General features: G+C 57.1%; 2 protein-coding genes across 6 annotated transcripts; both read left to right on the top strand.

The window, feature by feature from the left end:
• Positions 1-1,558: 1,558 nt before the first annotated feature.
• Positions 1,559-9,123, top strand: LOC111162218 (sphingolipid transporter 1 (putative)). 3 transcript variants are annotated; one of them, XM_022526459.1, is made up of 12 exons: positions 1,559-1,913; positions 2,012-2,077; positions 3,668-3,804; positions 4,972-5,123; positions 5,244-5,310; positions 6,126-6,271; positions 6,565-6,720; positions 6,998-7,187; positions 7,566-7,631; positions 7,890-7,988; positions 8,321-8,492; positions 8,774-9,123. In XM_022526459.1, the coding sequence occupies exons 1-12, from the start codon at positions 1,673-1,675 to the stop codon at positions 8,866-8,868; spliced, it is 1,587 nt and encodes a 528-aa protein (XP_022382167.1). In that variant the 5' UTR covers positions 1,559-1,672; the 3' UTR covers positions 8,869-9,123. The 3 variants fall into 3 exon arrangements, with proteins under 3 accessions (XP_022382167.1, XP_022382168.1, XP_022382170.1); XM_022526460.1 differs by lacking the exon at positions 6,565-6,720; XM_022526462.1 differs by lacking the exons at positions 2,012-2,077; positions 6,565-6,720.
• Positions 9,124-9,654: 531 nt separating this feature from the next.
• On the top strand, positions 9,655-13,723 carry LOC111162219 (linker for activation of T-cells). 3 transcript variants are annotated; one of them, XM_022526464.1, is made up of 12 exons: positions 9,655-10,119; positions 10,267-10,294; positions 10,401-10,435; positions 10,697-10,784; positions 10,931-10,983; positions 11,084-11,113; positions 11,198-11,258; positions 11,343-11,437; positions 12,863-12,925; positions 13,050-13,112; positions 13,233-13,328; positions 13,452-13,723. In XM_022526464.1, the coding sequence occupies exons 1-11, from the start codon at positions 10,026-10,028 to the stop codon at positions 13,319-13,321; spliced, it is 699 nt and encodes a 232-aa protein (XP_022382172.1). In that variant the 5' UTR covers positions 9,655-10,025; the 3' UTR covers positions 13,322-13,328; positions 13,452-13,723. The 3 variants fall into 3 exon arrangements, with proteins under 3 accessions (XP_022382172.1, XP_022382171.1, XP_022382173.1); XM_022526463.1 differs by having other exon boundaries at positions 11,084-11,258; XM_022526465.1 differs by lacking the exons at positions 13,233-13,328; positions 13,452-13,723 and having other exon boundaries at positions 11,084-11,258; positions 12,820-12,925.
• The last annotated feature ends 9,000 nt before the right edge of the window (positions 13,724-22,723 follow it).

The following is a 22,723-nucleotide window of genomic DNA, read 5'->3' as shown; positions in this document are numbered from 1 at the left end:
TCACAGCCCAAGATCAAGAGTCGCGAGCCCCACGGACTGAGCCAGCCAGGCGCCTCACTGGGTGGTCTTTTTAAACTCTCCTGAAAACGAAACAAAACAGCAAACAAAAAACTCTCCTAATTAGAAACAAACTTTCAAAGCTAGAGTGGGCACTTACTCATTGCCACATACCAACCTTGGTACTTTTCATGATCTCATTCATCCTTCAAGCGCCTGCAAGGTAGGTGGTGGTATTATTCCCATTCCCCAGAAGAGAAAAGGAAGTTTAGAGCAGTGAACCCGCCCCAGACCTCACTGGCACCGAATGCAGAACCAGATGGAAGACCGGGTGCGCCTGACCTATGATGAGAGCAGCGCTTCTCATACTTGAACCCTTGAGCCCAGGAGCTTGTGAAATGCACACGTGTGGTTGGCATTAAGCCATGGGGCCCGAGATGCTGCATTTCCAACAAGCTCTCAGGTGTTGGGATCAGGTTGCTAACCACACCTGGAGGAGCAAGGTGCAGTTTTTTTTTCCAGATAGCTTCACAGCTTCCTGTCTCCCGACCCCCGTCATTCCTTCTGTGAGGCCCCCCGTGGCACTGGTCATGTCCTCTTGTGTGCATCCCAGCTCAGCCCGGGACCAGGGGCTGGCTTAGCACACTCCAAGCTATTCTTTGGTACCAGGGCTCTGGTCTGGGGTCTTTGAGTCTAGACCCGCAGCTAGGAGAATCCTAGATGAGACCACCAGAGGGCGCGAGGGCTTCAGTCTCGGTTGGAGGTGAGGCAAACCGGAGGGTCCGGGACCCCTCCCCCTTCAGTGTCCACGGGGAAGCTCAGGAGTTGACAGGCAGTTAGCTTGTGGAATCGGAAACATAGGGACGGGGCCGTTCCCGAGGCAGCTGTTCAGCTTTCATCCATTCAACGCGTCCTGAGCGTGTTTGAAGCCCGAACCGGACATGGAGGAAGGGTCACTGCCAAGAGCGAGAACAGATCGTGCAGTTTCTGGAGATAAACTACTTCCAGAACCTTTTCCGATACCATTATCTCGTTTGATCTCTTTGATAAGAAGCGTGCCCCAAGGGAGCTGCAGATAAGCGAGCGGACATTCCGAGGGTTGGGTAACTTCACGGGTTTCGCGCGACTCCCAGCCGGAACGCAGGCGTAGCAGGCACCGCTGGGACCCGCCCCGGTTGCCCAGGCGACCGGCCGGTGGTCACGTGACGGGGGAGCCGGCGGCGCGGCGCCTCCGTAGGCGGGTGGCGGTCACGTGTCCAGGGCTTGCTCCAGGGGCTGTCGGCCTCCGCGGCTGCAGCGTCACATGACCGGCTCCAGGGCAACATGGCGGCGGCCGTGGTGCAGCGCCGGGGCTGAGCGACAGTGACTGCAGTGGGTGCCTACCCGGTGTGAGGGGAGGCGTCCTCCTGGGCAAGGGTTGGGGGTCAGCCCTCCCACCCCGCTCTGTCCCCGGCGTCACTCGCCGCGCGCTGTGTTTGCCGGGACGGGGAGGCATGACGGGCAGGGCCCGGGTTCCATCCCAGCCGTGCTCCGTGCTTCCGGGCAAGCGCCTGCGGGTGTCTGGGCGCACCTCCCTCGCCGGGCTTCCCTCCACCCCCCTTTCTCCAGCCTCCTCCCCTCGCAGGTGGGATCGTCGGTAGGACCGGAGCGCGGGCGGGCGAGGCCCCCGGGGACCATGTCCGGGTCCGACACCGCGCCCTTCCTCAGCCAGGCGGATGACACGGACGACGGGCCGGCGCCTGGCACCCCGGGGTTACCGGGGTCCCTGGGGAACTCCAAGTCCGAGGATCCCGAGGTCCCGGACCGGGAGGGGCTGCAGCGCATCACCGGCTTGTCTCCGGGTCGTTCGGCTCTCATAGTGGCAGTGCTGTGCTACATCAACCTTCTCAACTACATGGACCGCTTCACCGTGGCTGGTACTGACTTCTGGGAGGACGTCAGACTAGGGGAAGGGAGTGGGGAGGTCCTGGAGGTACGGCTGCCTCGCCGAGCCCATTCCGAGTCTTCTTCCCAGGCGTCCTTCCAGACATTGAGCAGTTCTTCAGCATCGGAGACAGCAGCTCTGGCCTCATCCAGACCGGTGAGTGGAGTTCCCTTTCGGGTACAGTAGCTTTTCTTCCTTTTCTCCCCCAAATGGGGTTATGAGCCGGTATGCCTGTGGCCTCATTAATAGAGGTAGAGCGGTCAGACTTAGTGGAGGGGGAAAGATGGCCGTTATTCTGCTTTGGGCTGTCCTCAGTTTAGTTAGGATACCACATTTTAAATGGCAGTCAGTTGAGTGTAATGGTCAAGACAGACCTGGGTTTAAATCTCAGCTTTCCACTTACTCAGTATGATGTCAGGCAAGGCCCTCAATCTCTCTAAGGCTCACTTTTCTTGTGGGGGAGGTGGAACTAGTCGTAACCCAGAGCACCTCATAGGGCTGATGTGAGGATTATATGCAAGTTAATTCTTATAAAATGTGTGGTACAGTGTCCAGAGCCTGGTAGGCCCCCAATAAGTAATGGAAGAAGGGGGTTCTGGAGTGGGGAGAGTTGAGTTTTATTTGTTCAGAACCTTGGGATTTATGGAAGAGGCAAAACCGAGGCCAAATTCTCTTTTCCTTCCTTTTTTCCTTCATTTGTTTCTTGGACATTTCTGAGCACTTGCCCTGGAAGAGGTGATAACATGCACATAACTTGGCCAGGACCTTTTACGCCCATCTAATGCTCCCATCAGCTGAAGAGTTGGTGTTATTATTACTTTACAGACAATGTAGGTAGTACTGTCTACATTTTTATAGAGAAACTGAGGCTTAGAGAAGAGTTCAGGCTTGCCTGGAATCACACAACAAGCAAGAGGAGAGGAATTTGAGAGATCTTGAAGGGTTCTTTACTCTGCCCCAGGCCAGAAAAAACACCAAGAGGTATTCAAGGCAGTCTAGAGGAATGAGAACGTCCTACAGGTCAAGGTCTGCAAAGCTTTCAGAAGGTGTTGCGTTAGAGGAGAAACAAGTCTTTGTCAGCGCCATTCACTTTTTTCATTCAACACATGTTTACCAAGCACCTGTTTGTATGTGGGGGCGATACAGCCACGGCCAATACCGGCAAGGCCCTTGTCTTATGGAGCTGGCATTGTACTGGGAATGATGGCACCAATCCTTAACCTAAACTAAGAATGAGATAATTTTCGGTAGGAGTATTTTGTAAAAGAGAACCGGGTAATTGTGATAAAGAGAGATTGAACACGTGGGGCCTGGGACGGTTTCCAAGCTGAAGATTCTGTGATGCTCAGGTGAGAGGAGAAATGTCCCCATTGGGGACGAACAGTGGGCGTCAGAAGTCCTAGGATGATATTGGGCTTGGCAGTGGGGCCTTTGGGATGCAGAGAAGGGAGAGTGGAGGAGCACAAGGTCGGAGAGGTAGGGAGGGGCTAGATAAGATAGTGCCTGGTGGGCAAGCCAGGGTACAGAGTCTGGATTTTGCTCTTGGCTGGATGGGAGGAAGTGATGGGTCCGCTGGGCCATTCATTCCACAATGGAAGGTTTGAAAGATGCGGCTGGATTTCTCTGGCCAGAGCTCTGGTTGTATTAGGGTTGGGAGTTAATCCTGGCCCCTCTGGCCTCCCTGAGCTGGGGTCAGGGTGGGCGAGGGGTCCTGGGGCCGGGCTGTGACTCTCTGCTTCCCCTCAGTGTTCATCTCCAGTTACATGGTGTTGGCACCTGTGTTTGGCTACCTGGGTGACAGGTACAATCGGAAGTATCTGATGTGCGGGGGCATTGCCTTCTGGTCCCTGGTGACACTGGGGTCGTCCTTCATCCCCAGAGAGGTGAGGCCCCATGCTGGCTCCTACTTCCGGCTCCCCCCCCCCCCCCCCCGCCCCCAACTACCCATCAGTCTTGGCTGCTGCTCTTGGGAGTCATTGCAGACTGGGCCTGGGAAACTTCTGCTCTTCCCTGGGTCCATGCCATAGTATATCCCCTGCTTGCCTGAGTTAATCTGCCTACCCCATCCTCTCCTTTGTTCTTTTAGAACATTCTTCTGTCCATCACCCTCTTTCCCCCGACCATTATTGACTCCTTCCACACCACACCTCAGCACTCCAGTTCTGCAGCACGGGAAAGACCTCACCTGGACTGTCTGTTCTCTCTCTTCTCCTTCCTCATCAGACTTCCCACAAGGCCCCCTTGACCCAGCTGCCATCTGGGTGAAGGAGCAGTCAGGGAGAGGCTCTCACTTTGCTGGCACTTCCTCTCCTCCCACTCACCATGGAACCCTGCCTGCCAGCCTGCTCCCACCACTCCATTGCCAAAGTCAACAGTGACCTTTTGGTTGCTAAATGTGGCCCCTACTTCCTAATCCTGCTCTTGCTAGATCCCCCAGGAGCCTCTGGCTCCACTGACCCACTTCCTTCCAGAAACTCTCTTCTGACTTCAGTGATGCCAGTCTTCCCGGTTTTCCTCCTGCCTCCCTGGCTGTTGCTTCTTTGCTCCTTTGAAAGCCCCTCTGTCTGTTCTCACTCTCTGCCCTGGAAGTCTGTCCTTAGCCCCAAGTTAAGGACACTATGTACCAGGCACTATGTACTCTCCTTGGCCAGATCCTACCCTGTCCTTAACCTCAGGTGTCTTTGGTGGACAAATAAACCTCTGCCTGAGACCCTTACTCACCAGGGAGGTGTCTTGGGTGGTAAAAGTCAAGATTTATCTTACCCCTGCCAGGCGCAACGTACTAAATAGAACTTACATTGTCCAATCCTGGTGATAGTTACGTGAGCAAGCTATTATTTTCCCCCTTTTGCAGATGAGGAGTCTGAGGCTCAGAGAGGTTAAGTTGCTTTCCCAAAGTCACAGCTAGGAAGTAGTGGAGCCAGGATTCAAGCTCAGGTCTGTCAAATTCAGGCCTCTCCCGCCATCCATGCCTCACCTCTCCAGAGCTGGCTGGGGAGGGAGGCTGGCTGCAGGTTGGGGTGCCACCTCCCCCATGTTTCGTTTCCCAGCGATTCTGGCTGCTCCTCCTGACCCGGGGCCTGGTGGGGGTTGGGGAAGCCAGTTACTCCACCATTGCGCCCACCCTCATCGCTGACCTCTTCGTGGCAGACCAGCGGAGTCGGATGCTCAGCGTGTTCTATTTTGCCATCCCGGTGGGCAGGTGAGTGGGGCTCAGGGCTGGTGGGGGTCCCGTGGGGGGATGGGCACGGGAGGCAGAAGGACCTGGCCTGGGGCCGGACTGACCGGCCGTCCCCTCTTGTCTCCCGTCCCCTTTCCCCAGTGGTCTGGGTTACATTGCAGGCTCCAAAGTGAAGGATGTGGCCGGGGACTGGCACTGGGCTCTGCGGGTGAGTGTGGACACAGCCTGGGGGAAGGTCAGCAATGTTCTCATGGATTCTCCCTTTCCTACCTTCAGACACCATCCTCCCCACGCCCTCACCTTTAAGGCAGTGGTCACTCTGCCAAGCCTGTGTAGGGAGCCTGGCTGCCCTCACCACGAAGCCACCTGCTAAACAGAACTCTTAGTTGCCGGCGACAGGCGCCCCGGAAGACAAAAGCCTGTGGCTTTTGTAATGGAGAGTCCCAGGGTGAGCTTCTGGTGACGCTGGATCCAGGACTCCCCCTTCGTCCCAGGAATTCAGCCGTCCTTTTTCTCCGCTTTACTTTCCTCTGTGTCAGTGTCCTTCTCAAGCCAGTGAAAGCTCCACGCGTTTATCTTCCTGTTTAGAAACTTCGGCACCCTGGATCCTTGAGCAATAGTCCTGGATGGTGTCTGATTAGATGAACGTGGGTCACGTGCCTGCCATTGAATCAATCACGGAGGCCAGGGAGGTTAACATGACTCTTGTCGGCCCAGTCTGGGTTATGAGCCCCGCCCTGTTTGAACCACATGGATTAAGAGAAGTGGGGGGGAGTAGCTTCCCAAAAGGAAATTAGGGTGCCGTTACCAAAGAGGGAGCAGTTAGGCTTGCGGAAACAGGGGCCCTTGGTGGCATTTGCCTCTCCCTCGGAATGCAGGCTCAGAGCTTGCCTGTGAGCAGACAGCTGCTGGGGGTTTGAGGCCTTGGGGCCCGAATTGTCTTTGTACACCTCACTTCCTCCTGGCCCCAGGGGTTCAGTGTGTCCCTGTCTGTGCCCATCCTGAAGCCTACTCTTTCCCCAGGTGACTCCAGGTCTAGGGGTGGTGGCTGTTCTGCTGCTGTTCCTGGTAGTACGGGAGCCACCAAGGGGAGCTGTGGAGCGCCACTCGGACTCCCCACCCCTCAACCCCACCTCCTGGTGGGCAGATCTGAGGGCTCTGGCAAGAAAGTGAGTTTAGTTCCATTCTAGCTCAACATCTGAGTTCCCCGGGGCAGGAGGGCTGCTGTCCAGCTTGAGATTTCCATGAGTGTGGTCTGTTTTCTGCCTGGCTGGCCGGCCCTCAGGGCCAAGCATTCAGTCACCGCTGCCCCCTTGTGGCAGCTGTTTGAATTACAGGCCCAGATCTGGAAGCCAAGACCGCTTCCCTACCCAGCGTCCTGACCTTACTAAAATAAGCCAGGGAGGGAGAGAGCCCTGACACCTCAGTGGAGCCTGACTTCCTTCCTCCCAAATGTCTGCAGTCCTAGTTTCATCCTCTCTTCCCTTGGCTTCACTGCTGTGGCCTTTGTCACGGGCTCCCTGGCTCTTTGGGCTCCTGCGTTCTTGCTGCGTTCCCGTGTGGTCTTGGGGGAGACCCCGCCCTGCCTTCCTGGAGACTCCTGCTCTTCCTCTGACAGGTACCAGATGGGGGTGATGCTAGGTGGCCTGCAGGTAGCAGGGGATGGAGTGGAGAGAGTCACTGATTCAGACTCAGGCTACTTCCTCTCCCAGTGCACTTTCCTGGGCTGGGAAATAGGCGATGGGCTGATATCATCCTCTCGTTGTAGCTTTACGACCCATGGGGTCCTGGATGGACCTGAGTTGTGTGGGCGGCTGGGAGGGACCATCTTCTTCTCCAGGCCATGGGAGTGAGGCAAGGAGGACTGGCCCCCATGCCCCTCCTCCTGCCCCCAGCCTCATCTTTGGGCTCATCACCTGCCTGACCGGGGTCCTGGGTGTGGGCCTGGGTGTGGAGACCAGCCGCCGCCTCCGCCGTTCCAACCCCCGGGCTGACCCACTGGTCTGCGCTGCTGGCCTCTTGGGCTCCGCGCCCTTCCTCTTCTTGTCCCTTGCCTGTGCCCGTGGTAGCATCGTGGCCACCTATGTGAGTAGCCAGCAGCCATCAAAGGGGGTGTTCTTGGTCTGGGGTGCACTGGGGCGGGACCGGGGTGCACAGGGGGCGGGACGGGGGTCACCCAGTGTAGTGGTTTGAAGACAGCTTGAACCAGAATGCCTGGTTTCGAATCTCAGCTCTGGCTCTTCCCAGCTGTGTGACATTGGCAAGCGAGTTCACCTCTCTGTGCTCAGTTTCATCATCTGTCAAGTAGGAATAATAGCTTTGTCTCACAGGGCTGTTCTGAGGATTAAATTAAATGAGTCCACAGGTGGGTCTGTACACAGTATACCCTCCGGATGTTGGCGCTTCTTGTGATGAGACAACTCCCCTTCCCCCCCTCCCCGGTCTCCCCCTCCAACCCCCCAGATTTTCATCTTTATTGGAGAGACACTGCTGTCCATGAACTGGGCCATTGTAGCTGACATTCTGTTGGTGAGTAGGTGGGTCACTGCAGGGTTAGCCCAGAGGCTGACGGGAGCAAGGAGCGGGGGGGCAGGAGGCCTCACCTGCCTTCATTATAGCTTTTACCCCTTTTTCAAAACTCAAACCCAGACCGACTTCAGAGTCAGCCCCAGATGGGCCTGTAGTCTGAGCCTATAGCCCACTCACACCCCTGAGCTGGGGTTCCTTCTGGGCTCAGCCTGGGCTGAGCCTTGGCTGTGTCCTTGCCCTCTGCCCCTCCTCCCCCAGTACGTGGTGATTCCCACACGACGTTCCACTGCCGAGGCCTTCCAGATTGTGCTGTCCCACCTGCTGGGTGATGCCGGGAGCCCCTACCTCATTGGCCTGGTGAGCACTGCCTCTCGGCTGCGCCTGGGGTGGGGTTCAGGGGATCCCGTGTTTCTGGCACTGGCTGTCGGCCTAAGCTGGGGCTGACTTCAAACGGCTGAGCCCAGTGAAGTGTCTGTGCCCTGTGCCAGACCCCCCCTCATCTTGGACCGTCAGCCAGGCGGGTGGCATTTCGTCTTTGCACGTTCCCGTTCCACAGTGAGGCCACGGGGCTTTCCCTGGTCTTCCAGACCACCCCTCTCTGCTGGCCCCGACTACTTTGTTCTTCTGGAGTTCGGGGCTCCCTCTCCAGGACCAACACTCCTGGCTTTCCTTTTCTCATCTCCCTGCAGATCTCCGACCGCCTCCGCCGGAGCTGGCCGCCCTCCTTCTTGTCCGAGTTCCGGGCCCTGCAGTTCTCGCTTATGCTCTGCGCCTTCGTTGGGGCTCTGGGTGGGGCCGCCTTCCTGGGCACGGCCATCTTCATCGAGGGGGACCGCCGGCGGGCCCAGCTGCACGTGCAGGGTCAGTGGGGGCTTCCCTTTGTCCACCCATGGCGCCTCGCCCAGCTTCACGATGCTACCTGCTCGTCCATCTGTCTGTCCCGGCCCGTGTCCCCAGCTTCTCTCAGCCCACGACCCTTCCCCCTGTTCGGCTTTGGGTCTCCCTGTCCACCAAGCTGACGTCCCACGGTGCCCACAGCTCTGCTGCCCCGTCTACTTTCCACTGCCTCTTGGTCCCCCTCCCTGGCTTTGCGTCTTTCTGTCAATCCAGCCCTGGCTCTGACCACCACCTGCCCCCTGCAGGTCTGCTGCGTGAGACAGGGCCCACAGACGACCGCATTGTGGTACCCCAGCGAGGCCGCTCCACCCGGGTCCCCGTGTCCAGTGTGCTCATCTGAGGGGCTGTGGCTCGCCGCCTGCATACCTACCACAGCTGGCCCAGGCCCACCTGGAAGGAGCCCGGGCCCAAACCTTCGGTCCGGCCCAGCTTCTAAGAGTGGCCTTGGGCCACGTTCCAGCTCCCACACACTACACCGGCAACAGCCAAGGGCCAGGGGTGGCGGGTCCGGGAGGGGGGGGTTCCCCTCCCTAGGAGCGGCCCCAGGGGCTTGGTGCTATTTGTAACTGAATAAAATTTGTATCCAGACCCCGAGTGCCTGCCTGAATCTCCCTGGGTGTTACCTCTGACTGCTAGACGGCAGGGGATGCCCCCTCTCTAGCTCCAAGACTCCGGCGGCCATGGGGTTGCTCCGGTGGGACCTTGGGCTAATCCCTGCCCTCCTGGGCTGGGTGAACAAGGGTATGGAGTGAGCTAGCTCTGTGTGACCGTGAGTCACGCCCATGGTTCCCCGAGAGCCCGCCCCTCCTGGCAGGCCAACCAGGGCAAGGTGGGGTGGGCATTGCCCCGGGCCCCTCAGAACTCCCAGAGGCAGGGCCTCCCTCCCGGCTGCCCCCTGCAGCCTTAGCTACGGCGGCTGTGGCTCTTGGCTGACCTGTAAGTGTCTTGCCCTTCTGGTAGGAGTTGCTGCTCCTTGTCCCAGAGGCCAGCAGACCCCTCTTGAGGGCTCCGGGGTGGAGGGGTGGCTCTCCAGGCCTCTTCCTCCCCCTCCCCACTGGCTGGGTGGGGGTGGGAAGGGGGCGGGTGCAGCCAGGCTGAGCCCGATGATTTCCTGCCCTCACTCGGGGCTCACCACAGCTTCCTGCCGCAGGCGGGCAGGCGCTGAGAGAAGCCGACGCCTGGCCGAGCGGCAGGTAGGGCTGGGGCGCAGCGGCTGCGCAGGGGGACCGGCGCCCCACACTCCGGCCCAAAGCCTGGCTGGAGGGCCTGGGGATCACGGGGCTTCCCCCAGCCAGTGCTGACGCCCCCCACGCCGCCGAACAAGGGGAGGGGGCCCAGCGACGGGCCCAAGGAAGGCACAGCTGCTGACGCTCAGGCTTCCAGGCTGGTGCCCACTCAGCTCCCGCACCCCTACCGGCCCAGCCCTCACCCTGCGGCAGCTCAGCCCTCGAGGGTGTGCGGCGGGCAGCCGGGCCTAGTGCGCGACGTCTGCTGCAGATGGAGGCCGTGGTCCTCATCCCCTACGTGCTGGGCCTCGTCTTGCTGCCTCTCCTGGCCGTGGCCCTGTGCGTGCGCTGCCGGGAGCTGCCAGGTGAGTGGGGGCCACCCGGTGATGCCCCTGCAGGGATCCTCGGCCCTCCTTGGCCCCTCATGCCACCCTAACCCTCCCTTCTTCTGCCCTGCTTTAGTCCCCCCCCCCGTCCCCCCTCTTCCTGTCTCACTGACTTCTCTTCCCCAGGCTCTTATGACACTGCGGCCTCTGACAGGTGAGTTGCCCATGGGGTCCTTATGGCCCCTCCCTACCCTGTGTGGCCTTGGGGATGGGAGTGGTGGCCTCTCCTGCCCCTGACCAAGCCCTGTCTCTCCTGCCAGCCTGACCCCAAGTAGCATCGTGCTCAAACGACCTCGTGAGTACCTGGGGGGTCCCCTTCCCTCGGGCATAGGGGACAGGGTCCCCTGGCATGTGAGAGAGCGTGTGCCTTTATTCAGGTCCTAGTGGCTGCCCACATGGCCTTGACCGGAGCTGGGGACGGGGAAGGAGAGGGGTGTCATCGGGCCTGTCCGGGGCATGGGAGGGGTCCCGGGGTGAGTCTGTCCACCAAGGACTCCATGAGGACAGGGACAAGATTCCAGACTCATTCCTTGAGCTTGGTCCCATGTGTCCTCAGCCACAGTCGTGCCCTGGCCATCAGCTGCCTCCTATGGGCCTGTGACCTCCTATCCACCCCTGAGCCAGCCGGACCTGCTCCCTATCCCGTAAGTAGCATCCTCCCTTCTGAATCCTCCCTCTACTCCCCTCACCTCTAGACTGGGGTGGGGTGGGGGGGGTCCCTTTCCCGGTTACAACCCCTCTTGCCCCCCAGAGCCCCATCCCAGCATGACCTCTGACCTTTGACTCTCAGGAGGTCCCCACAGCCGCCCCGCATGCCGTCTTCCCGGCAGGACTCAGATGGTGGTAAGTGTGAGGCTCGGGCCCAGAGGGCTAGGGCTGGGGCTGGGCAGAGGAGAGAGCCCATCTGAGCCAACTCAGCTTCCCTCTTGCTCTCTCTCCAAAGCCAACAGTGTGGCAAGCTATGAGAACGAGGGTACGTCTGGGGCCCCGGGTGCCCTGCTCGCAGGGAGGCTGGTGCCCAGCCTGGGCCCTGCTGATCGCTGTGTCACTAACCCAGCACCCGTCTGTGAGGACGACGACGAGGACGAGGAGGAGGACTATCCCAATGAAGGCTACTTGTGAGTGGCCAGGTGGGGGGTTGGGGGCCGTGGCCCTGGGGGTCCTCGCTCATCCGCCTCCCCCCTCCCCTGACTTCCCCTCAGGGAGGTGCTTCCCGACAGCACACCGGCCACCAGCACCGCTGTCCCACCAGCTCCTGTGCCCAGCAACCCCGGCCTCCGAGACAGCGCCTTCTCCAGTGAGTTGGCCCTCCTGACTCTCTGGGCTGTGGCCCCCCCGGCGCTTCCCTCTCCCATGATTTCTCTGACGCTCGCCGCCCCTCCACGTTCTCTTTTCTCTCTTTCTACACCCTGTCCCTCAGGATGGGCTTCTGCACTGATCCTCTGATTTCCTTCCTTTTCCTGTCATCTTTCCTATTTGGTTGTCTTCCCCTTCTATCGTCTACGTGGTCTCTTAGAGTTCGCGCCTCTTAGACTCTTCTCTTGTCTCTCCCGCCTGGAATCTCTTTCTTGGTCCCTGGCATTCCTTCCCCATAGTCTCCCGTCTTGTTTCACGGAGGCCATGTCATCTTGTAAGTCTCTAAGGATATTGACTAGAGCTGGTCTGCTGGGGGTCGGGGGGGTGGTTGGGAAGTTTTCTTCTGTTTCCGGCATCATTTCGGTTTCCTTTGAGCTGCTTTTCTCCCTTTGTGTTGGTCTCATGCTGCCTGTTAGGGGCTGCCTTCCATGTCTGGTTTTCTGTCACTGTCCTCATTCTCTGGCCAGCTCGCCATCTGTGCTAGCTCTTCTTGTCATTCAGAGGTTCATCATCACCCGCCCCCCGCCCCGTACTTACTGGAAACCTCTCATGTCAGGGTGAGAGTTAGCTCGGGGCCTACTGCCTGCCCTCCTAAGAGTGTTTTGTGCGTTAGCTTATTAAACCTCATGATTCCTGGGTGCTGTTGAGCCCAGCTCTTCCCCTCTTGTGCCTCGTTGTCCCAGCTGTGCGACAGGAGGGATTCTTTATTTACCGGACACACTTGTTGGAGGACAGGCCTCATTTTGATATTCTCTGCTTTAGTTCTCATGACAGCCCTGGGAGGCGGGTGCCGTTGCTCAGCCTCTTTTACTGATGAAAACCCCAAGACCCAGAGAGATTAGGTACCTCATGTGAGATTACATGACTGTTAGTGCCAGAGCTGGGTTTGAACCGCTGGCTCCAAAGCCCGCCTAGTCCACGGCCTCATGGAGAAACGAGTCCGCATAAAAGGACAAGATGGCGCCAATGGTGACAGGTGCTGGAAGGCATTGAGATGAGAGTGGGGGGTCAGGCAGGTCTGGCTGATGGGACCCATGGAGAACAATACTTCGGACTCAGCATGGTCCTGAGTGTTGTGTGCACCCAGAGTGTAGGCTCTCTGTCCCTGTCCCCAGCCTGGGGGACATGCCAGGGTCTGCCGTCTGTCTGCTCCCTTGGTTCCACTCCCTCTCATCATCTCTGGCCAGGTTGCCCTACTTCTCGCTGTCACCAGGGCCTCTGTGGGCCCCCCCAGCCCAGGGCTGGCAGTGAGGCAGCCTCTGGAATCAGTGGGTAGGGGTCTGGGGCTGGCCAGCTGGGATGCTGTGGGGAGTCTGTGCGCAGGGCTCTGTGTGACCGTGCCCGGGGGGCCCTGCTTCTCCTGCAGTGGAGTCCGGGGAGGATTATGTGAATGTTCCTGAGAGCGAGGAGAGTGCAGACGCGTCTCTGGGTGAGTGGCTGGTGCCCACGGGGGTCCCCTTCCCGTCCTTCACCCCGCCGTGGCCCTCTTTCTGAGTGTCCTACTCACTCACCCTCCACGTGGCCATCCCCCCCTTCTGCTCTGCCCCTTGCAGATGGGAGCCGGGAGTATGTGAACGTGTCCCAGGAGCTGCCGCCCATGGCTAGGACCGAACCTGGTGTGTGTGGGGCTGGGGAGGGGTGAGAATGGAGGGGGCGGCTGAAGCTCAGGGAGCCCACCTGGGGAAGGGGGGACAGGGAGGTCTGCGAGCTAAAGACCTCCCTCCGACCCCTCCCAGCTGTTCTGAGCTCCCAGAAGGTGGAGGATGAGGACGACGAAGAGGAAGAGGGAGCTCCAGATTATGAGAATCTGCAGGGCCTTAACTGAGGGTCTGGTGAGAGGCCCCACCCCCCCCCCCCCCCCCCCCCCCCATGCTCAGACTCCTTCAGGGACCCCTCTGACCTCCGCTGACCTCCTGACTTTGCAACCCTTCCCTCCTCCTGCCTTGTTGTTTCAGCATGAGGCCAAGCCCGACCTGGAACCAGCCTCGCCGGGAGCCCCCCACCCCCACTGAGCTGGGCGGCCGGCAGGGCTCTGGATGGGGGCCCTACATGGCACCCCACCCTGATGCCAGCCTGAGATCAGTCTGAGAGTCTCCCCCCTAACTTATTGTCACTTTGGGGTATAGCCTGTGTGCCCCCAGCACTGCACCTTCTGATGTAGCCTGAGAATGAACTATCCCGGCCCCGGCTCTATTCTGCAGGAGAATAAAGGCTGATGTGGTCTGTAGCGCTCTTGAGTTTAGGGGGCCCAGTGGGTGGGAGTCCGCGTGAGGGGGCCATGTGGGAGTGTGTGTGTGTGTGTGTGTGCACAAGCCCGTGTGTGCCTCTTGGGGGAGGGTCTCCATCCCCCCCACCCTGGGGCTGCCATGCTCTGGACGGTCCTGACCCAGTCCTGGGATCCACCGAATGTTGGCAGAGACATGGCTCTGGCATGTTGGCGCGAGGCAAGTCTGACCCAGGCTGCCACTTCTGGGCTCTGATGCATGCCCCCATGAGACAGTCCATGGATGCGGCAGATGATGGCCGGGATGATGGGAGGGCAGGGCCTGGGGGCGCCCTGGGTGCGAAGCGGACGCCTAGAGCAAGACCACTTCCCCTCGGCCCCCTGTTTATCCATCTTTAAAGCAATGGGTGGACTAGACCCCGGGGCAGCTGAAAGGTAACGTGCCGAGCAGCCTTTTTGGACCTTGGTGTGCAGATGATTCCCTTGGAGGTCAGGCCAAAATGCAGATTCCGAGTGAGTAGGTCCGGGCCTGACAGTGCATTTCAAAGAAGCTACCGAGGGCTTCTCACAGCCCCGTTCCGAGAACCACACTTTGAGCAGCTTCTGGTGGCTGACTCGGTCACTGTGACTGGATCTGGTCTGGGCATGAAACCCAACCTGGGCCACTGGGGACTGGCCCTGGGATGCCAGCAGGAAGAATCTGGAAGGCGAAGCTGTTCTTATTCATGGCAATTGGTAAACTGGAAGAACACGTTCCAAGAGCCCCTACTTGGAGAGCCGCCTGAGAAGGAAGGTGATGTGAAGGACAGACTGGCCCAGAAATGGATAGGACCAGCTTCCTGCTGGCGTCCAAATTCCTGGATCCAGTAATACCTGAAGCAAGATGCCCCCCTCCAGCTTCCCAGTTATGTGGGCCAATAAATTCCCAATTGTCTTCAACCAGCTTGACTTGGGGTTTCTCTTGCATATGACAAAGTAGCCCAGAGAGATGCATACAGTTCTCGGCGTCCTCTGTGGGCTTCAAAGGCAATAGTAACAATTTATCTTCAAGCACCTGCCATGTTTCCACGCTTATCTCATTTAATCACTGCCATTCCCCTGTGGCTGGTTTACTGGGGGTATAGCCATTCGCAGTTGAGGAACCAAGCCCAGAGAGGAGAATTGATTTGCCCAAAGCCACACAGCCGAAGTGGCAAACCAGGGATTCTATCCACAGCTGTTGGCCTCTGGAGTTCCTGCTGCCAACGTCCTTGCTCTGGCTGTTGTCCAAAGTGCTGGCTGCTGTCCAAGGGAGGCTTGTAAGAGGCCCGCTTGGAGAAGTGGGGGAGGGGAGGCCCGAGGAGAGCCCTGATAGGCTAGACATCAACAGGCAGAGTTTATTTGGAGGAAACAGACAAGGAAAGAGGCACCTTTGTGCCTGGGCTGAGGAAGCTTTATCAAAAAGGTATGTTGGTATAAACACCTTGGTGAACAATCTAGCAACATCAGTAAGGCTGAAGATGGTGTGTCCCTTTACCTAGCAAATTCCTGGGTAAAAATCCTGAGCAAACAGCCCTCAGGCTAAGAGGGCGGATACCAGAGGTGGGGGCAGCCTGGCGATGGTAATGGTGATGGCAGATGGAGGCCATCACGGGGAGAGTGGGTCGAGCTCTTGTAGCCCCGTCACACTGTGGGTAAATGCTCCCAGCAGGTAAAAATGAGCCCACTGGGGCAGCTCCTATCAGGGAGGATTAACGTCACTGAGAGAATATGGAGTGAGAAAAGCAAAGCAAGGTGTTTTATTTATGTAAAGTTGAAAGCATGAAAATAGGTCTATATGGTTCGGGGATACACGCGAACACAAGGTAGGCAAAGGAACGAGGAGTACCAAGTTCAGGGTAGAGGCACCCCTGCGGCAGAGTGTGGGCAGTGGTTGGGAAGGATCTCAGGAAGGCCCCGGTGATAAGTGTACTGTCTTACTGTTAAGCAGGGCTGGGTTCACAAGAGTTTGATAAATGATTCTCTTAAGTGTTTGCATAGCTGAGTGATTTCATAATAAGAGAGGCCGAGGCCCAAGGAAGGAATGGGTGGTGGTAGAGGGGGTGGGGGTTGGGGCAGTTTTAAGAGACCATAAACAGGCTTAAGAGTCATGGATCTGTCTGCTCCAAGCAGGTGAGTTGCATATGGTGTTCCAGCCTCAGAAGCAGCATATGCAAAGGGCCTGAGGTGGGAGCAGAGAGGAGGCTGTTGGGAGTATCCACTTGAAAGGCGGTGGTGGGCTAGCTAATGAAGGAGGAACAACAGAGAGAGGTGGTAGAAGGAGATGCTTGGGGGACGCCTGGGTGGCTCAGTTGGTTAAGCAGCTGCCTTCGGCTCAGGTCATGATCCCAGCGTCCTGGGATCGAGTCCCACATCGGGCTCCTTGCTCGTCAGGGAGCCTGCTTCTCCCTCTGCCTCTGTCTGCCTGTGCTCGCTCTCTCTCCCTCTCTCTCTCTGACAAATAAATGAATAAAATCTTTAAAAAAAAAAAAAAAGAAGGAGATGCTTGGGAGGACGAAGCAAGGGGCATGGTGATAGCCCTGTGTTGTGAAGCCTGGGGAAGTCCAAGGTGACTGTGGTACTTCTTTCCTTGGTAGATTGGGGGTAGCAGCATTCCCTGAAGCAGGAGCAGCTTCCCATTTTTGCTTCTTGGGCCAGCAAGAACACGTGGCTCTGCTTCCTCCAGTCGATGAGCCAAGCAGGACAGACCAAGTCAATGTAATGAGGTCTGTGGGGCTGGGGTTGGGGTATCTGAGCCCACTGAGGTGGCCTGTGGAAAGAATCCCTCCAAGCTTCCCCTGGAAGCTGGGTAGCAGAAATAGATTTTTTTTTTTTTCCCTCAGAGTCTGTAGTTGTCGGAGGAAAGGTCGATGTAGTGAGAAGAGAGAGTGTTCTCTGAGGAGAACTGGTGCTTCTGCTGGAGTGTTCTGCTGGAGGAGACATCTGGTGCTTCTAAAAGCCATGGCTAGGCAATAGCTCTTTCGATTTGGGTTTTCTCAGAGGCAGTCCTTGAGGTGAGAGTCTTAGTGCAAGTGGTTTATTTGGGAGGTGGTCCCAAAACACTAGCAGGGGTTGTGTGCAATGCCGTCCTCCCGGGGGGAGCGTGGCTACTTCTGTGTCTCCGCCCTGTAGTCCCCATCGAATTCTCCATAACTTCTGGCTTCCGGTGGCCAAAGCAAGCCTCAAGTCGGGGGAGGCAGACGCCGGCAGCAGCCACTCGGGCCAGCACGCCACAAAATGGGAGGACACACTGACCGTGACTTCTTGGGTTCTTTGTGGTATTCGGTGTTGCGCTTCCCAAAAGGCATCTTGTGGCCCCTGCGTCCTGGGGGAAGCTTCTCAAGAAAGAATTCTGTGGTTGAGAGAGCCTGGGAAAAGCAGCGTTCTCTCGTTCCGCCTTGCAGAGACGAAATGTGCAGTAGGAAGGTAATGGCTCAAGAGAGATCCTGGGATAAAATAATGTTTATCTTCGCCTAATCTGGTATTTCCCGAACTTATTTACTTCAGGGGGGAAAAAAGTTATTAGCAATCTGCAGACCACCTTATAACACCTATGGAGGACATTTTTTGTTTTCCCTTTTCAAGCATCCATCCATCCATCCAATCCTTCTTCTTCCAATGCTGAGGCACCATCGGATTTGCTACGGAAATATTCCTGCGGCTCTGCGGGGACCCAGGGTGCAATGGCCAATTGTCATCTCCCACCCCCTGGCCCAGTGATTGGTTGATACTGGAACATGTGACCCAACTCAGGCCAATGAGACACGTTCCTGAGACTTTGGGTGGAACTCCTGGCAAAGAGAAGCTCTTTGCGCACTGGGCATGTGCGCCTCCAGGGAGAGGCACTCGCTTGCACGGGTTGCACGTTTCTGCTTGGAGAGAGTCTTCCTGTGAATAAAGGCACCGCAGAGGCAAGCAGAGGACAGAAATGGAAATAGAAAAGTTGGGTTCTGATAGTCTATCCGAGCACCCAGATCAGTGTTCCTGAAGCCATTATTACTTCTTAAAGAACCAATTGGCTTTTTTGGGGGGGGGGGGGGGGGGGGGGGTGCTTAGGCTAACTTGAGCCAGACTCTCTGTCAGTTGCAGGAGAGAGATTTCTGACATAACCACGGCTGCTATCATTTCCACCAAATCACAACCACAATCAGGCCACCCTGGTCTAACGATGAACGCCCAGCAACCCATGTGAGAAAACTCCAGACTCACGTTTTTCCTCATCCTCCACCTCTTCTAACTGCCCCTGAGACACCCAGGAAGACACTTTAAGGCGTGTGCCCCATCTGTCCCAGGCATCCCTTCCTCGTGCCCCACATCCCATTTTCCTCCTGCCTCAATCCCCTCAGGAAAATCTCTCCAGGTTTTCCTTACTTTTGCTTTATTTACTCAGTTTTCTTAGTCTCGGAGCTGATGAGCCATGGTTCCAGACAGAGGACTACGTTTGGTGGCAAGCACCCTGGAATACAAGGAAGGAGACTTCGTTTTAGTTGCGACTCTGCCACTAGATTTCTGAACTCTGGGGACCTTTGAGGCTGTTGGACCTCAGTCATAAACCCTTCTCATTCTGAGGTCCATAGCCCCCAAAGGCATCCCTGGAAGTAGAAAGAAGGGATCTCTGGTTGCTGAGAAGGTTGGAAACGATCAGATGTGACTGGAGTCAGAGGCCTAAATATTATCACCACCTTCTAGTTTCGCTTCAGCCCTCCTTTCTCAAATGCCTCCATTTGTAGGTGCCCCTCCTGCAGTCACAGTTCTAGCAGCTCTGGAGACCATGCGCTCCTGGGTTCCCAGCATGGGGGATGGCGCAAGATATCTGAGCATCTCCATCACAAGCCCTACACTACTCTAGCTGCCCTAACTTGGGGGATGTGACTTCCTGAACCAGTCGCTGGCCCAGAATGCCATGTGCTGACTGACTTAGGCTTGTGTCATAAGCTCCACCCCCAATTCTGAGGGACTGGAGATGGGAAGTCTCCCAAACTTAGGGGCTATTGCTGGTAGAAAGGAGACAGCCTGAGATGCCCTGTTCCACATTACTATGTGCCACACTCATCGTTTCAGTGAGTCTCACCACACGCTCGTCTATATAAGGTTAGAGGAGCCCTTCTTGCAGGAAAGAAAACAGGTTCAGGGAGGTTAAGTGATTTGCTTGAGGTCACACAGCACATTCCAAAATTATTTACAGAATCCCAAACCCAAACCCCAAAGTCCACTTTGGGGTGGGGGAAGGAAGGCCAAGTTCTGGTTAAAAGTTAGTGCAAAGGAGAAAACAAAGAGGCAAGCTAAAAGAGAAATTCCACAGAGAGTAAATTGTGCCCTGCACAGGGACGTTTGCTAGAACTCTGGGGAAAAAGGCGCGCACGTGCACACGCTCTCTCTCTCTCTCTCTGTCTTCTGGAACCAGTCAACAGGGAAGACATGAGCCTGGAGCTGCCAGATGCATGAGAAAGGCACCCGAGGGAGAAGGCAACAGAAGGGTGAGCAGTGCCACATCAGGGAGAAAGATTCTTGGGAATGGGGGGTTGAGATCCTGGATCCATCTGTGCCTGAAGCTGGATTCACCCAAGAAGTGTTTAGTTACTTGAGTTTATTAACAGTCTTCGTTCACTTGGCTCAGCTCTGGCTGGGTTTCTGTCATTTGCAAATGAAAGGGCCCTGACTCATCTAGACAGGATGCTGAGAGCATCGACCTTCAACAGACCCACCTTCAGACACTTACATATCCCACGCAGTGCCACACATCTCTCATATGTTTGGTCCTCGCTGTGACCCTGAGTGCGTTCTTCTCCTTATCACCCTTGGACAGATGAGGAAGCTGAGGCTTACAGGGGGTAGGTGGCTGGAACAAGCAGGGTGCTAGCGCTCCCTCCCTTAGCAGCCAGGCTACCCCTGCTCCCAACTGCCTCCTCTGTGCCCACCAGGTCCACCCGCAGGCATTAGTCCCCCTCTGCCCCTGAGCAGGGTGGGCAGCCGGGTCCACTCAGAGCACACCCAGCCGGACAGCTCCAGGGGCTGCTGGCTCTGGGGCTGCAGGGGCTGGGTCTGAACACAGTCCCTTTTCTTGAGGACACAGGGTTTCATGAGCCCAGTGGGTGGACGCTTGAGGCATCTGGGTTCCAAGAAAGAAGGGGAAGTGGGGCCTCTGGTCTCCTTCCCTGGGGGCTCTCTGGCCTGCATGTTTGGGTCCCTGTCCCAGGCTTCCTCCCTGTGCACCTGAGCGGGCCTCCGAGGTTTCCTCACCCTCTCCCACCTGGCTCCCACACTCACCAGTTTCCTTTCTGTTTCCGGATGCCCCCCCAACACCTCGTACCTTCCACCCCAACACCCACCGACTCCCTCTCCCACTTGCCACTTTCAGTTTTGCCTCAGCCTCAGGCTCTTGGCCTCCCCTCATATCTCCTCTTTGGGTCTGCATCTCTGGGGCACCCCCTCCCCTTTCTAGCTCTCTCTATCCACCTGCATTCCTGCCATCTCTGCCTTCTTCCCTCTGTTGCTCATCCGTCTTGGAAGCACTGTCTCTCCTCTGTCTCTCTGCCCTGTCTCTCTGTCTCTGTGCAGCTCTCTGTCTCCCATCTCTGTGTCTCTGTCTCTCTCATCTCTCTGTGGCTGTCTCTCTCTGTGATCTCTCTCCTGCTCTCTGTCTCTCTCCTCCTCTCCCTGCCCCTCCCTCCCCACATCCTGAGTTGTCTTTGGGGAACCGGAAATTTGGGGGATCGGAGAGATACTGGGAGGCTCAGCTACTGCGGCCCAGAGATAATGCGTGGAGGGTGGGGGCTGAGGCTAGATGGGGGTGGGGGATCCCAGAATCCCCTGCGTCTTCCTCCTGCCCTCTGTGTGCTGCACACAGAGACAGAGGAATTATGTCTCCTTTCTGGGCCTCAGTGCCCCCTTCTGTGAGCTAGGCCTGATGAATGAGCTGTCTCACAGGGTTGGTGAGAGAAGTCAGTCAAGCAGCCTGGGCAGAGCAGGGAGGGGCTCAGGGGGTTGGGGGACGAAGGACAGGAGGCAAAGCACATGCAGGGGAGTCTGCAAGTGAGCCTGGCTGGAGCTGAGAGGGGCTGAGAGCCCAGAGGCTCCCAGGAGCCTTCCCCTTCCTGCTGTCCCTTCCCCTCCCTGCCCGTCATTTGTCCCTTCTCTACCACAGCGGGCTTCCGTCTTTAACAGCCACTGGGTCAGACTTTCTCCCCGAAGGTCCTGTCTACTCCCTGCTTTAATCTTCACAACGCCCCAGTGAGGTAGGCGCCGTTATCAACTTTATTTTGCAGATGGGAAACTGAGCACAGAGAAGCTGAGTGACCCACCCAAGGTCACAGCTGGGAACCCTCCACGGGGATAGGACTCTGAAGGAAAGGGGTAGTGGCCACAGTCTGGATGTGCTATAGACAGTGCCCGTTCGAGGCAGTGTGAACTCACCTTAAACCCTGGGGAGAGAAAGTCGTTTTCTTCTCCATTCCGAGTCTGGTTACAGACAGAGGCTCTTCTGGGTGCTACCCTTTGACGCCCTGAGACACTCGGGGCTCTGCCTTTCCCCATAGAGAGAGAAGCCTCAAGCTCTGGGCCCCTGAGCAGACAGCGCTACGGACTTTAAGTTGACTTGATTTCACTGGATTTGTTTGAACTTAGGGCAAGCAACCCTGGCTTTCCGTTTAGTTGCCTTGGAAATGAATTTCAGTTTATTTATTTATTTTTTAAAGATACAATTAAAAAAAATTTATTTGACACAGAGAGAGATCACAAGTAGGCAGAGAGGCAGGCAGAGAGAGGGGGAAGCAGGCTCCCCATGGAACAGAGAGCCTGATGTGGAGCTCGATCCCAGGACCCTGAGATCATGACCTGAGCTGAAGGCAGAGGCTTAACCCACTGAGCCACCCAGGTGACCCTGAATTTCAGTTTAAAAAGGAAGTCATTTTAAAAGAACACTCATGAGAAAATTGGCTCGGGCAGCTATGACTGTGGTGAAAAGTCCTAGGTGTGGATTCAGGATGGAGTCTTAGGAAACCCAGAGAGACTGAGAACCCTTGAGTGGCCCTGCCACGTCCCTCCCAGCTGGGCAGAGCTCCTGGCCACTTGGTGGCAGGGCTGGGACCCTAACAGCCACCGCACAGGTTGCAGGAGCCTGAGAGGCCGTCCAGCTCCGTTGGAGTTCCTGGGAGCAAGCACTAGACTGTTAATGGGCTGTTTGGTTCAGAGATGCGCTGGCAGGGGAGGCAGGCCCGGAGGATCATGGGAGAGGGCTAAGCCGGCCTGGACGCCCAGCAGGAAGTGAGGGGATGGTCCTGCAGAGCAGGCGGCGGCTGCCTCCAGGGATGCCCAGACATCCCCAGCTCAGCCAGCAGGCTGCTGGCTTGACCCCTAGCTGTCTCTCCCAGGCCCCACGCCCACGTCCGGACTGCCCAGAGGTTGGGGAGGAGGTTTTCCCCATAAAGGAAGCAGGGCCCCACAGAAGCAAGGGTCTCCCGACCACTGACCTGGGAGTCAGGCAACCCTAACCTCCAGACCTAACTCCTGCTCACCCCTGGGCTTGCTTGGACCTCCTTACCCGCTCTAGGCCTCAGTCCACCCCTCTGTTGAGTGGGGGTGACGGGGCCCAAGCAGATCAGTGTTTTTTTTTTTTTTTAATTTTTATTAGCATATAATGTATTATTAGCCTCAGGGGTATAGGTCTGTGAATCATCGGGCTTACACACTTCACGGCACTCACCATAGCACATACCCTCCCCAGTGTCCGTAACCCAACCATGTTTTTTGTTTTTAAGATTTCATTTATTTATTTAGCAGAGAGAGAGAGACACACACACAGTGAGAGCAGGAACAGAAGAAGGGGCAGAGGGAGAGGGAGAAGCAGGCTTCCCGTCGAGCAGAGAGCCCGATGTGGGGCTCGATCCTAGAACCTTGGGATCATGACCTGAGCCAAGGGCAGATGCTTAACAACTGAGCCACCCAGGCGCCCCAGATCGGTGGTTTTTAAACCGTGCCAAGGAGCTA

This window comes from Enhydra lutris, unplaced genomic scaffold (assembly GCF_002288905.1).
Source record: "Enhydra lutris kenyoni isolate GAN:26980312 unplaced genomic scaffold, ASM228890v2 scaffoldscaffold90, whole genome shotgun sequence".
In the NCBI taxonomy this organism is placed as follows: Eukaryota; Metazoa; Chordata; class Mammalia; order Carnivora; family Mustelidae; genus Enhydra; species Enhydra lutris.
The sequence above is the reverse complement of the archived record's forward strand: the minus strand, read 5'-3'. Positions and strand labels throughout refer to the sequence as shown.